The sequence below is a fragment of the Chiloscyllium punctatum genome, chromosome 22, assembly GCF_047496795.1.
Source record: "Chiloscyllium punctatum isolate Juve2018m chromosome 22, sChiPun1.3, whole genome shotgun sequence".
In the NCBI taxonomy this organism is placed as follows: Eukaryota; Metazoa; Chordata; class Chondrichthyes; order Orectolobiformes; family Hemiscylliidae; genus Chiloscyllium; species Chiloscyllium punctatum.
Window position 1 is genome coordinate 68,210,659 of NC_092760.1, and position 13,531 is coordinate 68,224,189.

The 13,531-nt window shown below is 54.4% G+C and overlaps 2 protein-coding genes across 8 annotated transcripts in view; one reads left to right on the plus strand and one right to left on the minus strand.

The window, feature by feature from the left end:
• The window catches only part of elp4 (elongator acetyltransferase complex subunit 4), a 642,250-nt gene that overhangs the window by 429,991 nt on the left and 198,728 nt on the right, over window positions 1-13,531 (plus strand). The window lies entirely within an intron of this gene.
• Window positions 1-13,531, minus strand: part of ipo4 (importin 4) — a 97,274-nt gene that overhangs the window by 66,500 nt on the left and 17,243 nt on the right. For all 4 annotated transcript variants that reach the window (XM_072592588.1, XM_072592586.1, XM_072592585.1 and 1 more), the window contains exons 5-11: window positions 12,326-12,367; window positions 10,440-10,569; window positions 9,333-9,512; window positions 7,004-7,069; window positions 6,080-6,181; window positions 2,738-2,821; window positions 1,715-1,876 (exon numbers count right to left, since the gene is read on the minus strand). In XM_072592588.1, the coding sequence (XP_072448689.1) occupies window positions 1,715-1,876; window positions 2,738-2,821; window positions 6,080-6,181; window positions 7,004-7,069; window positions 9,333-9,512; window positions 10,440-10,569; window positions 12,326-12,367 (766 nt within the window). The remainder of the gene's footprint in view (window positions 1-1,714; window positions 1,877-2,737; window positions 2,822-6,079; window positions 6,182-7,003; window positions 7,070-9,332; window positions 9,513-10,439; window positions 10,570-12,325; window positions 12,368-13,531) is intronic.

The window sequence follows — 13,531 nt, forward strand, 5'->3', positions numbered from 1 at the left end:
TCAGCACTGACCCTCCGACAGTGTCTGCTCCCTCAGCACTACCCTCCGACAGTGTCTGCTCCCTCAGCGCTGACCCTCCGACAGTGCGGCACTCCCTCCGCACTGACCCTCCGACAGTGCCCCCTCCCTCAGCACTGACCCTCCGACAGTGCCCACTCCCTCAGCACTGACCCTCCGACAGTGCCCTCTCCCTCAGCACTGACCCTCCGACAGTGCCCGCTCCCTCAGCGCTGACCCTCCGACAGTGCCCGCTCCCTCAGCGCTGACCCTCACCCAGTGCCCGCTCCCGCAGCACTGACCCTCCGACAGTGCCCCCTCCCTCAGCGGTGACCCTCACCCAATGCCCGCTCCCGCAGCACCGACCCTCCGACAGTGCCCGCTCCCTCAGCGGTGACCCTCACCCAATGCCCGCTCCCGCAGCACTGACCCTCCGACAGTGCCCGCTCCCTCAGCACTGACCCTCCGACAGTGCCCACTCCCTCAGCACTGACCCTCCGACAGTGTCTGCTCCCTCAGCGCTGACCCTCCGACAGTGCCCACTCCCTCAGCACTGACCCTCCGACAGTGCCCACTCCCTCAGCACTGACCCTCCGACAGTGCCCACTCCCTCAGCACTGACCCTCACCCAGTGCCTGCTCCCTCAGCGCTGACCCTCACCCAGTCCCCGCTCCCTCAGCACTGACCCTCCCACAGTGCCCGCTCCCTCAGCACTGACCCTCCCACAGTGCCCCCTCCCTCAACACTGACCCTCCCACAGTGCCCCCTCCCTCAGCACTGACCCTCCGACATCACCCACTCCCTCAGCACTGACCCTCCCACAGTGCCCCCCCGACAGTGCCCGCTCCCTCAGCACTGACCCTCCGACAGTGTCCACTCCTCAGCACTGACCCTCCGACAGTGCCCGCTCCCTCAGCACTGACCCTCCGACAGTGCCCCCTCCCTCAGCACTGACCCTCCGACAGTGTCTGCTCCCTCAGCGCTGACCCTCCGACAGTGCCCACTCCCTCAGCACTGACCCTCCGACAGTGCCCACTCCCTCAGCACTGACCCTCCGACAGTGCCCACTCCCTCAGCACTGACCCTCACCCAGTGCCTGCTCCCTCAGCGCTGACCCTCACCCAGTCCCCGCTCCCTCAGCACTGACCCTCCCACAGTGCCCGCTCCCTCAGCACTGACCCTCCCACAGTGCCCCCTCCCTCAACACTGACCCTCCCACAGTGCCCCCTCCCTCAGCACTGACCCTCCGACATCACCCACTCCCTCAGCACTGACCCTCCCACAGTGCCCCCCCGACAGTGCCCGCTCCCTCAGCACTGACCCTCCGACAGTGTCCACTCCTCAGCACTGACCCTCCGACAGTGCCCGCTCCCTCAGCACTGACCCTCCGACAGTGCCCCCTCCCTCAGCACTGACCCTCCGACAGCACCCTCTCCCTCAGGACTGACCCTCCGACAGCGCCCACCCCCTCAGCATAGTGCTCCCCGAGTGCTGACCCACCAAAAGCACAGTCACTCAGCACTGGGCCTGAACTTTGAATCAGGGTATCTGGAGTGAGACTCAGCCACAGAACAGAGGTTAAGCTGAAGGTGGGATTGTTAACGAGTTGGCTGGGCCACCCTTTCACCCAAGTATTCTTGGTGCCGGACCTACTCAGGGAAGTTTACCTCCCAGCGATGACACGCCCTCCCTCCCTCCCTCCATCCCTCCCAGGTACCTGTGCTGAGAAGTGTTTCGGAGTCTGGGCCTCCACCTCCTCCTCAATGTCATCCTCCAGGTCCAGGTCTTCGGGATCCATTTCCCCCTCGGGTGGGGGAGCACACATTATGGGGTACAGCACGTTCAGGATACTGGGCAGCAGCTTCTGTTTCATGATGGCCTGTTGGAGCAAGAGGAACGTTAATGGGGCTGGTAAGGTGGTCGCAGCATTCCTGTTCCCACATGGAGACGGGCGCTCCGAACAACCTGCATCGGAGTAATACTGGCCGCACTGCAAAAAACTACCCCCTCCCCCACCCAGCGCCTCCTCGAGGCACAGGTCCAAAGTGCCTGCACCACCCAAAAGCCTCACTGAAAAAGAGGTCAGTTCCAAGTGCTGGTTGAAAGGAGGTGAGACACAAAGCAAGGCTGGGGAGATTTCTAATGGGAACCCTCGTTTGTCAGAGCCAGATGGTATGGCCAACATCTGAGGGGGGAGCGGGGGTAGGATGAATGGGGGCTTGGGGAATGGAGGCAGGTTGGAGCAGATCGTTTGCTTGGTGGGGGTTGGGGGGGGAGACAGTTTCACAGTTAAGGGACGGGAGGGTGCGGATTCGAGCAGCAGGATCAATTCCACACAGACGATTCTGTAAACACTGCGCCGCTCGGATTAATGCACTCCTGCCGCAGCGCTTCAGAAATCGCGCCTCGGTAAACCGGCCCTTTCCAAAGAGGCTTATCACAGCTCTGACTAACGTCGACAGCCAAGACTGTAGCTGGGTCCACCACAGCGTTCCAGCGGAAAACTTTTGCTTCTTTCTTGCCCGATGACAACCACACAAAGGCAGGCTCGTGAGATGCAGAGACCTGGCAGCAGTGCTCTCTACGGAACCCAGCTGGTAAACCCCCTCAACGTCTGTGCCAACTCTGAACGTTATCTCAGTGACTGACACCCCCCACCCCCCCAACTCGCCGACCCAGACTGGATTTAATTGCAGCCCAAATCCCGGTGCGAGTTTTAAACAATGCAAACCCCTCTCACCTTTCCTTTCAGCTTGATCAGGAAGCTCACACAAGACAAGGCCTTGACTCTGATGTTGTCCCCCAGGATGGCATTGGCTGCAATCTACAACAGGACCAACAGGAAAAGTAAGGGCAGGCCATGAGACAGCACCTTAAATATCCCGAGGTACGCCGGAACCAGCAAAGCCCTGACACCAGGCCATGTCATCGCCACAGAAACGATGATGGGCAGGGAGGGAATTCCCGGCCTTGAAGGCCCAGGCAGTGGTGGGGTGTAATGCTGCAGGAGGTCAGAGAGAAACCTTGGCAGCTTTAAGGGGAAACTGCTCTCATATCTTAAGTTGGAACCTCATTGTAACCACGTTGCTGGGACCTGCCAAGTCCTTAGTCGTATAGTGGTCAGTATCCCCACCTGTTACGCAGGAGATCGGGGTTCAATTCCCCAGCAGGGAGGGCCTAATCATTTCATGGGCGGCACGGTGGCTCATAGAACCAGGGACCCGGGTTCGATTCCAGCCTCGGGTCAACTGTCAGTGTGGAGTTTGCACATTCTTCCCCTTGTGTCTTGTGGGTTTCCTCCGGGTTCTCCGGTTTCCTCCCACAGTCCAAAGGTGTGCAGGTTATTAGGTGAATTGGCCATGCTAAATTACCCATAGTGCCCAGGGATGTGCAGGTTATTAGGTGAATTGGCCATGCTAAATTACCCATAGTGCCCAGGGATGTGTAGGTTAGGGTGGATTGGCCATGCTAAATTACCCATAGTGCCCAGGGATGTGTAGGTTAGGGTGGATTGGCCATGCTAAATTACCCATAGTGCCCAGGGATGTGTAGGTTAGGGTGGATTGGCCATGCTAAATTGCCCATAGTGCCCAGGGATGTGAAGGTTAGGGTGGATTGACCATGCTAAATTACCCATAGTGCCCAGGGATGTGCAGGTTAGGGTGGATTGGCTCAGCTAAATTACCCATAGTGCCCAGGGATGTGCAGTTTAGGGTGGATTGGCCGTGCTAAATTACCCATAGTGCCCAGGGATGTGCAGGTTAGGGTGGATTGGCCGTGCTAAATTACCCATAGTGCCTAAGGATGTGCAGGTTAGCTGTTTTAGTCAGGGGTAAAGAGAAGAGATGGGAAATGGGTTTGAGTGGGATACTCTGAGGGTAGGTGTGGACTTGTTGGGCCGAATGGCCTGTTTCCTCACTGTAGGGATACGATGATTTAGCTCAGTTTCTCCTTCAGTGAAAGCCAAAGTGGAATCCTTTAGTTCAATCACCTGGAGGATCTTTGTGCTGGATAACATATTGACTACAAGCAAGTGCCTGAGTGCTGCTGTGTACACAATTGATGTCCACCTCCAGAGGCGTGAACCAATGTAACTTCAGGTTCCTTATCTATCGCCCTCAGAGTGTCACATTTCTGCAGGCACTCAGGACGTTTCACGGTTTCATCAGGAGCTTTGGCCTGCAGTCGACAAGCTTTTCATTCCACGATGAACGATAGCTCCAAACATCGATCAATTCGCATTAACAGGAGGCCGGAACAGGCTAAGCTTCATTCGGCCAGTATTCAGGGCCTTGTGAGGTGCTGCCAGCGGATTTTAAACTGCCTGTTTCTGTCGGGGCAGAGATGGATGGAGGACGGGAGCTCTGCTGTCTGGCCTCTGAATCAGAAGGCTTACGGGTTCACACTCCACTCCATTGACAGTCCCTTTAAGGTTTCGGATCAGGTACTGCCTGCCCTTTCAGACGGACATAAAAGATGTTATTTCTACCGGGACAGAGGGCTCTCCTCAGGGTCCAATACTCACCTCTGAATCGACGTTAGGAAATATATTGCTGCTTTTCAGACCTTGTGGGGTGTAATTTAGTTCATACATTTACTACGCTATAGCAATGAGGACCCATCAAATCACAAACTTTCACAATGTAAAGCATTTGGCGACATCCCAAGATGAAGTTAAATTAGGACCTTTCTGAGTGCAGAATTCAGTGATCATCATAGTGTTGCATCGAATGACGTTTTGTCCAACTGTCCCAGGACAGGGCCAGCACCAGGTTAAATACAGAGTAAAGCTCCCTCTACACTGTCCCCCCCATCCCAGGACAGGGCCAGCACCAGGTTAAATACAGAGTAAAGCTCCCTCTACACTGTCCCCACCATCACAGGGACAGGGACAGCACGGGGTTAGATACAGAGTAAAGCTCCCTCTACACTGTCCCCCCCATCCCAGGACAGGGCCAGCACCAGGTTAAATAGAGAGTAAAGCTCCCTCTACACTGTCCCCACCATCACAGGGACAGGAACAGCACGGGGTTAGATACAGAGTAAAGCTCCCTCTACACTGCTCCCCCCCCAATCCAAGGGACAGGGACAGCACGGGGTTAGATACAGAGTAAAGCTCCCTCTACACTGTCCCCCCCATCCCAGGACAGGGCCAGCACCAGGTTAAATACAGAGTAAAGCTCCCTCTACACTGTCCCCACCATCACAGGGACAGGGACAGCAAGGGGTTAGATACAGAGTAAAGCTCCCTCTACACTGTCCCCACCATCACAGGACAGGGCCAGCACCAGGTTAAATACAGAGTAAAGCTCCCTCTACACTGTCCCCACCATCACAGGGACAGGGACAGCAAGGGGTTAGATACAGAGTAAAGCTCCCTCTACACTGTCCCCACCAACACAGGGACAGGGACAGCACGGGGTTAGATACAGAGTAAAGCTCCCTCTACACTGTCCCCCCCATCCCAAGGAAAGGGACTGCACGGGGTTAGATACAGAGTAAAGCTCCCTCTACACTGTCCCCCCCATCCCAGGGACAGGGACAGCATGGGGTTAGATACAGAGTAAAGCTCCCTCTACACTGTCCCCCCCATCCCAGGGACAGGGACAGCACGGGGTTAGATACAGAGTAAAGCTTCCTCTACACTGTCCCCCCCCATCCCAGGGACAGGGACATCACGGGGTTAGATACAGAGTAAAGCTCCCTCTACACTATCCCCCCATCCCAGGGACAGGGACATCACGGGGTTAGATACAGAGTAAAGCTCCCTCTACACTATCCCCCCATCCCAGGGACAGGGACAGCACGGGGTTAGATACAGAGTAAAGCTTCCTCTACACAGTCAGAGGAGTGGTCCAGCACGGGCTCTCGATTCCAACTAAAGCACACATCAGACTGCTAACAGGCGTACCTCACTCTGAGGAGACCACTCCTGTCCCAACAGTCAAACCCGACTCCCCTGGAAGGCTCAAAGTCACCCCAGGTCAGCTCACCCTGAGCGAACCCAGAGGGAAAGAGCAAAGAGAGATGGGAAGGAGAGGAAGGAGGGAGGACACCTTCACAGCAGGATCACTGGACTGACCTCCAGGCAGAAGTGTACGATCTGAGACAGGTACGGCACAATGATAGACACTTCACTCTCCAACAGTTCATCGAAAACTTCCATCGCCTCGCTGGCTTGATCCTGACAGGGAGAAGCGAAAGGGAAGGGGAGTCCCGGTTTACCACACGGTCCAACAGCAGTCACCTGACGACCCGAGTACGGGTCCGTCATCCAAACATTACTCGCTGCCTTCTGGTCTTCCACCACCACCACCACCAACTGGAGCTGGGAAACTAATAGCTGCCTTGCTGATAATTCATAACCGATATTAAATCAAACTGGCCTGGCTTAAAAAGCACCAACCCCTCCCCCACCACCAATCGCAGCTCAGCGATTGGCACACAGAAGGAGGTTACCCAGCCCAGAATCTCTTGCTTCTCCCGAACGCCTCGACCGAGCCTGCCTCCACCACCCCCTCGGGTCGCGTACGCCAGGTCCTGACCGCTCGCTGCATGATCGGTGTCCCCTCAATTCCTGACTGTCCCGCCAGCGGGAACGGCTTCTCCCTCTCTCCTCTGCCCAGACCCCCTTTCCTCTCATCTATCCAAGCCGCTGCAGACCCTCATCCCCTCCCCCCAGCCGTCACCTTTTCTGCGCGCTCTCTCGGGCCCGGGACTGGGCACACACTCCTCCCTACCAGTGCGTGACACAAAGCCAACATCACCTCACCGTTCTCGTACACATTACTAATTGCGCTCTCACCCTGTCCTGCCACCTTCCCTGACACACATACCCAGCTCCCTCGAGTCGCACATACAGTGTCACACTGTCTCGACACTATCCTTACCGAAACGAATCACTTCACACTTTCTGGGACAGCTCTTATCGTTATCCCACTGATTCCCCCCTGGCAGCGTCACGGGGGGAACGACCTGTCGCGCCCTGTGCTGCCGAGCCCCTTACCTGATTGTGCTGAATGAGGGTCTGGATCGCGACCAGCAACTTTGGGATCATAGGGCGCATCAAATTCTGCAGCGGGAACAGAAAAGGGTGTCAGGGTCACGTCGGAGAGAGAAATCACCCCGCAGCTACAGCGGGACGGAACAAGGCCCCCGCCCCAGACAACACATTCGGCAAATTAGCAAGAGTCTGGGAGGACGAGGATGAACGGTGTCAGTTAACGACCAACAGACAATCTGTGTGGGGGAATAACCATCATAAACAGAGTCTGGGGAGACAACGGGTTACAAATGGTTTAGCCCGACCACCTTTCAACATTCGAGGTTAAATTTACCTCAATCGCGAAGGTCCACCCGAAGTGCCGGTAAATCTGCCAAGCAGGAGCAGACTTATTCAAACGCACTTTGAGAATTCATTTCGGAACGGGGCGCTTTGTAGGAACAATGGGAGGGACATGGCGTGCGACTGGTTGTGTTTGAGGGGGATGTTGACCACAGCTCCCAAAGCTCTTCCCCACCAGGGTGCAGGAACCTCGTGTCTGGATCGTCCCCAGCTTGGTCTACAATTAACTCCCGACTCCACAGTCGCCAGCAACAGGATGGCAAGAAGCACAACAGACTTCCCTTGGGTTTCCTGGCACCTGGCAACTTTCATCTTCAAAAGAGGGAGTGGATGTCTGCAAAGGTCCGCAGTTCACGATTTCATTTAAAATCGAGAAAAGGGTCTTTCCACCCTGACAATTCCCAGGGCCACTCCGACGTCACAAAAAAATCCGTCTACTTTGGGAGACGGATTTCGCGGCTTCTAGCTGACGAGAGACTTTTGAGAATTACTGCTTATTCACCAGCGACAAACCTATCAACCACGAGAGAGTGTCAGAATGACTCGACGGGCTGGATGGCCCAAGGCTGCTCCTATAATCTTATAGTCAACAACTCAATCACATCGCCTCGAATACCAGACATCAAAAAATCAGCACAACTTGTACAGCCTGGTGTATTCTATGGCTCACTGAAAACAAATAATAAAAAAAGGTCATTTAAGCTACCTTAAATGCAAGAAAGGCACCTCAGTTGCGAGTCACAAGAATTACGAACGAAAACTAATCAGAGAACATAATTTTCAAGTTGGTTACAGACGCACACTTTAAGATAAAGTGACTGCCGCTCCTTAAAGCAAGCAGTTAAAAAGCTGACACCGATTTAAAGCACAGAACTGCTGCTGGTCCTGCAACGCACAGGAGCCAACTCATTTGGACAATTAAACCACAAAAATGGCCTTATCCGTCCTGCAACTCCAGTCGTAAAACCTAACAGCGGATTGTTCCTGCTGCTTGTTGGGCTGTGAACTCCTGACTGCATTTTGATTGGAGGCCAGAGGACAAATCTCACTCGACAGCAGAGACCCAAAGGCTCACGTGGGATGAGATCTGACTCTCACCTTGCCCACAATTAAAAGCCTGAAGAGATTAAGACCTTGCTTACGTGATTGGCAAACATAGAACATAGAACAATACAGCACAGAACAGGCCCTTCGGCCCACGATGTTGTGCCGAACTTCTAACCTAGATTAAGCACCCATCCATGTACCTATCCAAATGCCGCTTAAAGGTCGCCAATGATTCTGACTCTGCCACTCCCACGGGCAGCGCATTCCATGCCCCCACCACTCTCTGGGTAAAGAACCCACCCCTGACATCTCCCCTTTTCCTTCCACCCTTCACCTTAAATTTATGTCCCCTTGTAACACTCTGTTGTATCCGGGGAAAAAGTCTCTGACTGTCTACTCTATCTATTCCCCTGATCATCTTATAAACCTCTATCAAGTCACCCCACATCCTTTGCCGTTCCAACGAGAAAAGGCCGAGAACTCTCAACCTATCCTCGTACGACCTATTCTCCATCCCAGGCAACATCCTGGTAAATCTTCTCTGCACCCTCTCCAAAGCTTCCACATCTTTCCTAAAGTGAGGCAACCAGAACTGCACACAGTTCTCCAACTGTGGCCTAACCAAAGTCCTGTACAGCTGCAACATCACTTCACGACTCTTGAATTCAATCCCTCTGCTAATGAACGCTAATACACCATAGGCCTTCTTACAAACTCTATCCACCTGAGTGGCAACTTTCAAAGATCTATGAACATAGACCCCAAGATCCCTCTGTTCCTCCATCTGACTAAGAACCCTACCATTAACCCTGTATTCCACATTCTTATTTATTCTTCCAAAATGGACAACCTCACACTTGGCAGGGTTGAACTCCATAAACATTATGATGTCGTTCGTGAACAAAAGGGGTCACACTTTGCGTCTCAGCCAGACGAGACTTACCACTTCGTCTGTTCCCATGTAGGAGACCACAGCAGTGAGCGTCTGAATGGTGTAGAAGACCACCAATGGGTTGTCGTGGTCCTCCAGCGTCTGGTGGAAGAGACGCATCAGTTCACGAAAGTGTCGCTTGAAGGACTCGGTGCTGATGTCCACGACAGTGCTCAGCAGCAGCATCCCGACCTGGAGCCCCGATCAAAGACAGACTGAATCAGTTACTGCTGCCCTGTGGGCTCGAGACACGAGATCACAGCCATCGCTGTCCCATAATTCAGGGGCGCCCGGCTACAACCGCTCGCTTCAGAACACACACACACAAGGACATGTCAGGTCAGGATAGGATCAGTTTCCTGCCTTCCCCCCTCGACTCTCCCCTTCCTGATTAAAAACCTCGCCCGCTCTATCCCAGCCTTGAATACCTCTCCCCATCTCCTCCCCCCCCCCCCCCCCCCCCCCCCCACCGACCCCCGCCCCCAGCCCCCCGCAGGATCTTGTCTGTTTCAATCGTGTCGTCTGTCATCCTTCTAAACTCCTGAGTCTAGGCCCCAACGGACTTGCCCTCTCCCTCAGACAGTCCCCGGGAGCAGCTGAGTGAACCTTTTCTGGTTTGCCTCTGTTGTCCGATCCCGTCTTCCCTTAGAGAAGGGGCCCTGAAGCTGTTTACAGTATTCTAACTTGTAGTCTGACCAGTTACCTTGTGCAGTTTTAGCGAACAGCCGCCCGACTTTTATACTTCACACCCCCCCCCCCAACCCCCCTCCCCGTGTCTTCCTTAGTGTTGTTGAACCTGCAGGCTAGCTCTTTGTGATCCCTGCCCTGCAGCTTTCCGCAGTCTTTCCCCATTTAAATAATATTCAGCTCCAGTGTTCTTCCCCCACAATCCCACCTGTCCAGTTTAGCCTGCCTCTATCCCTCACGCGCTGCCCTCGCCACTTGCTTTCCCACGTTCTGGAGCCGAGTCGGAAAAGCGCAACCTCTTTCGGAGATCACTTCTGGTTCCAACATTTACCAAAGTGCAGTGCAAGTGGCCGGGGGGGGAATGGTGTCATGTCGCGGGGGCGGGGAATCAGACGGATCGACCAGCCTCGGCCGACAGCAGCCTTGACCCACCTGTCTCTCTTCTGGAACACTGCTCTTTGTCCATTGAGTTATAAACTGAAGCAACTGCGGCCACTTCTCGGGCGTTTCATGCTTGACGATAATGGCTGCCAGCTGAGCGACAGAGTGTCGGACCTTGTGTCTGCCAAAGAGAGGGGGTGGGGGGGGTGGAGGAATGACATGGAGGTGAGGATCGGACAGTTTCAGAGGAACATCACAACACGGCAGAAAGCTACATCCAGTCAGGTTTGTGTGCCCGAGTGCGGCGTGGCACAGGGGGGCAAGGAGAGCGGTTCCAGTAGCGGAGGTCACGGCGTGCTGAGAGGTCAGCATGCTTACGGAGAAAAGGGCCATTCGGCCCTTCCAGTCTGTGCCCACCACTTCAAACCAGGTCAAATGGTTGGGTCGACGCGGGAAAAACTAACTGGCCTTAACATCGAACAGCCTTAACTGAAGAAAATCAGAAAAACACCAAACAGAGACACAGTGAACATGTCAGCTCGATGATGTCTCAATCAGAGACAGACTAGGGCAGTAGGGCGGCTCAGTGGTTAGCACTGCTGCCTCACTGCGCCAGGGACCTGGGTTCGATCCCACCTTCGGGCGACTGTCTGTGTTGGGTTTGCAGATTCTCCCCGTGTCTGCGTGGGTTTCCACCGGGTGCTCCGGTTTCCTCCCACTGTCCGAAGATGTGCAGGTCAGGGTGGAATAGCCGAGGTAAATTGTCCCATAGTGTGCAGGGACGTGCTGGTGAGGTGGGTTAGCCACGGGAAATGCAGGGTTATGGGGATAGGTGGGAGTGTCGGTGCAGAGTCAATGGGTCAAATGGCCTCTTCTGCACTGTTTTCTCTGATGCCACTCAGTGAGAAAAGAAATCCTGCATCTATATTGCACCTTTCACAACCAAATGCCTGAAAATGCTTTCATTAACAGAGTCACCATAGACTTGGCAGGCTTCTTGACAGAGAGGGGGAGAGAGGACAGAGAGAGAGAGACACAGAGAGAGAGAGAGAGAGACAGAGACACAGAGAGAGAGAGAGAGAGAGAGAGAGAGAGAGACAGAGAGAGAGAGAGAGAGAGACAGAGACACAGAGAGAGAGAGACAGAGACACACACACACGGAGACAGACAGACAGAGAGAGACACAGAGAGAAAGACAGAGAGAGAGAGAGAGAGAGACAAACAGATAGACAGATGAGAGAGAGAGACAGAGACACACACACACAGAGACAGACAGACAGAGAGAGAAAGACAGACAGAGAGAGAGACACAGAGAGAGAAGAGAAGAGAGAGAGACACAGAGAGAGAGCAGAGAGAGAGACAGACAGACGAGAGAGAGACAGAGACACACACACAGTGACAGACAGACAGAGACACAGAGGGAGAGAGAGAGAGAGAGAGAGACACAGAGAGAGACACAGAGAGAGAGACAGAGAGAGAGACAGACAGACAGACAGACAGATTAACAGTGCTTCAGTGTGAGAATTGAGCCCACACAGTTGGGATGAGTCTGCCACACACACACACACACACACAGACACACACACACAGACACACACACAGACACACACACACATATTTGTTCCACCAGCTGAGCTTCTGGAGTAGGAACCACACCAGCCAACTGCTCCACAGCAAGCTCCGATTAACAGCAACACAATAATGACCAAATGATTGGCCACCGCGCTACATTAGTTGACGTGAACACACGGGTGGGATTCAAAGGCCTGAAGAAGCCAGGCTCAGTAATGACCGTCAGGGAATCAAATCATTCGGTCCTGCAGAGGGGGATGGCCCACACGTTCGCAGCAGCCATCCAGTTTTCCAGCACAAGCCTCGGGACAGCAATCTGTATTCATTCCCCCCCAACCACACACTTCACAGGCCCCCACACTTACTCATGTTCCTGCTGCAGAGACTGAAGAACGATGGGCTTCAAACTGAAGGGCACAAAGGGGAGAGAGAGAGAGAGAGAGAGACTCCATCAGTACATCATAACGGTCTCTCAAACACACACAGAGACAGACACTGTCCCCAAACACTCCCACCGAGAGAGGCACCGCACAGGGTCAGATACAGAGTAAAGGGCCCTCTACACTCTCCCCAAACACTCCCACAGAGAGAGGTACCGCACAGGGTCAGATACAGAGTAAAGGGCCCTCTACACTGTCCCCAAACACTCCCACCGAGAGAGGCACCACACAGGGTCAGATACAGAGTAAAGGTCCCTCTACACTGTCCCCAAACACTCCCACAGAGAGAGGCACCGCACAGGGTCAGATACAGAGTAAAGGGCCCTCTACACTGTCCCCAAACACTCCCACCGAGAGAGGTACCGCACAGGGTCAGATACAGAGTAAAGGTCCCTCTACACTGTCCCCAAACACTCCCACAGAGAGAGAGGTACCGCACAGGGTCAGATACAGAGTAAAGGTCCCTCTACACTGTCCCCAAACACTCCCACAGAGAGAGAGGTACCGCACAGGGTCAGATACAGAGTAAAGGTCCCTCTACACTGTCCCCAAACACTCCCACAGAGACAGGCACCGCACAGGGTCAGATACAGAGTAAAGGTCCCTCTACACTGTCCCCAAACACTCCCACAGAGAGAGAGGTACCGCACAGGGTCAGATACAGAGTAAAGGTCCCTCTACACTGTCCCCAAACACGCCCACAGAGAGAGGCACCACACAGGGTCAGATACAGAGTAAAGGTCCCTCTACACTGTCCCCAAACACTCCCACCGAGAGAGGCACCGCACAGGGTCAGATACAGAGTAAAGGTCCCTCTACACTGTCCCCAAACACTCCCACCGAGAGAGGCACCGCACAGGGTCAGATACAGAGTAAAGGGCCCTCTACACTGTCCCCAAACACTCCCACAGAGAGAGAGGCACCGCACAGGGAAAGATACAGAGTAAAGGGCCCTCTACACTGTCCACAAACACTCCCACACAGAGAGAGGCACCGCACAGGGTCAGATACAGAGTAAAGGTCCCTCTACACTGTCCCCAAACACGCCCACAGAGAGAGGCACCGCACAGGGTCAGATACAGAGTAAAGGTCCCTCTACACTGTCCCCAAACACTCCCACCGAGAGAGGCA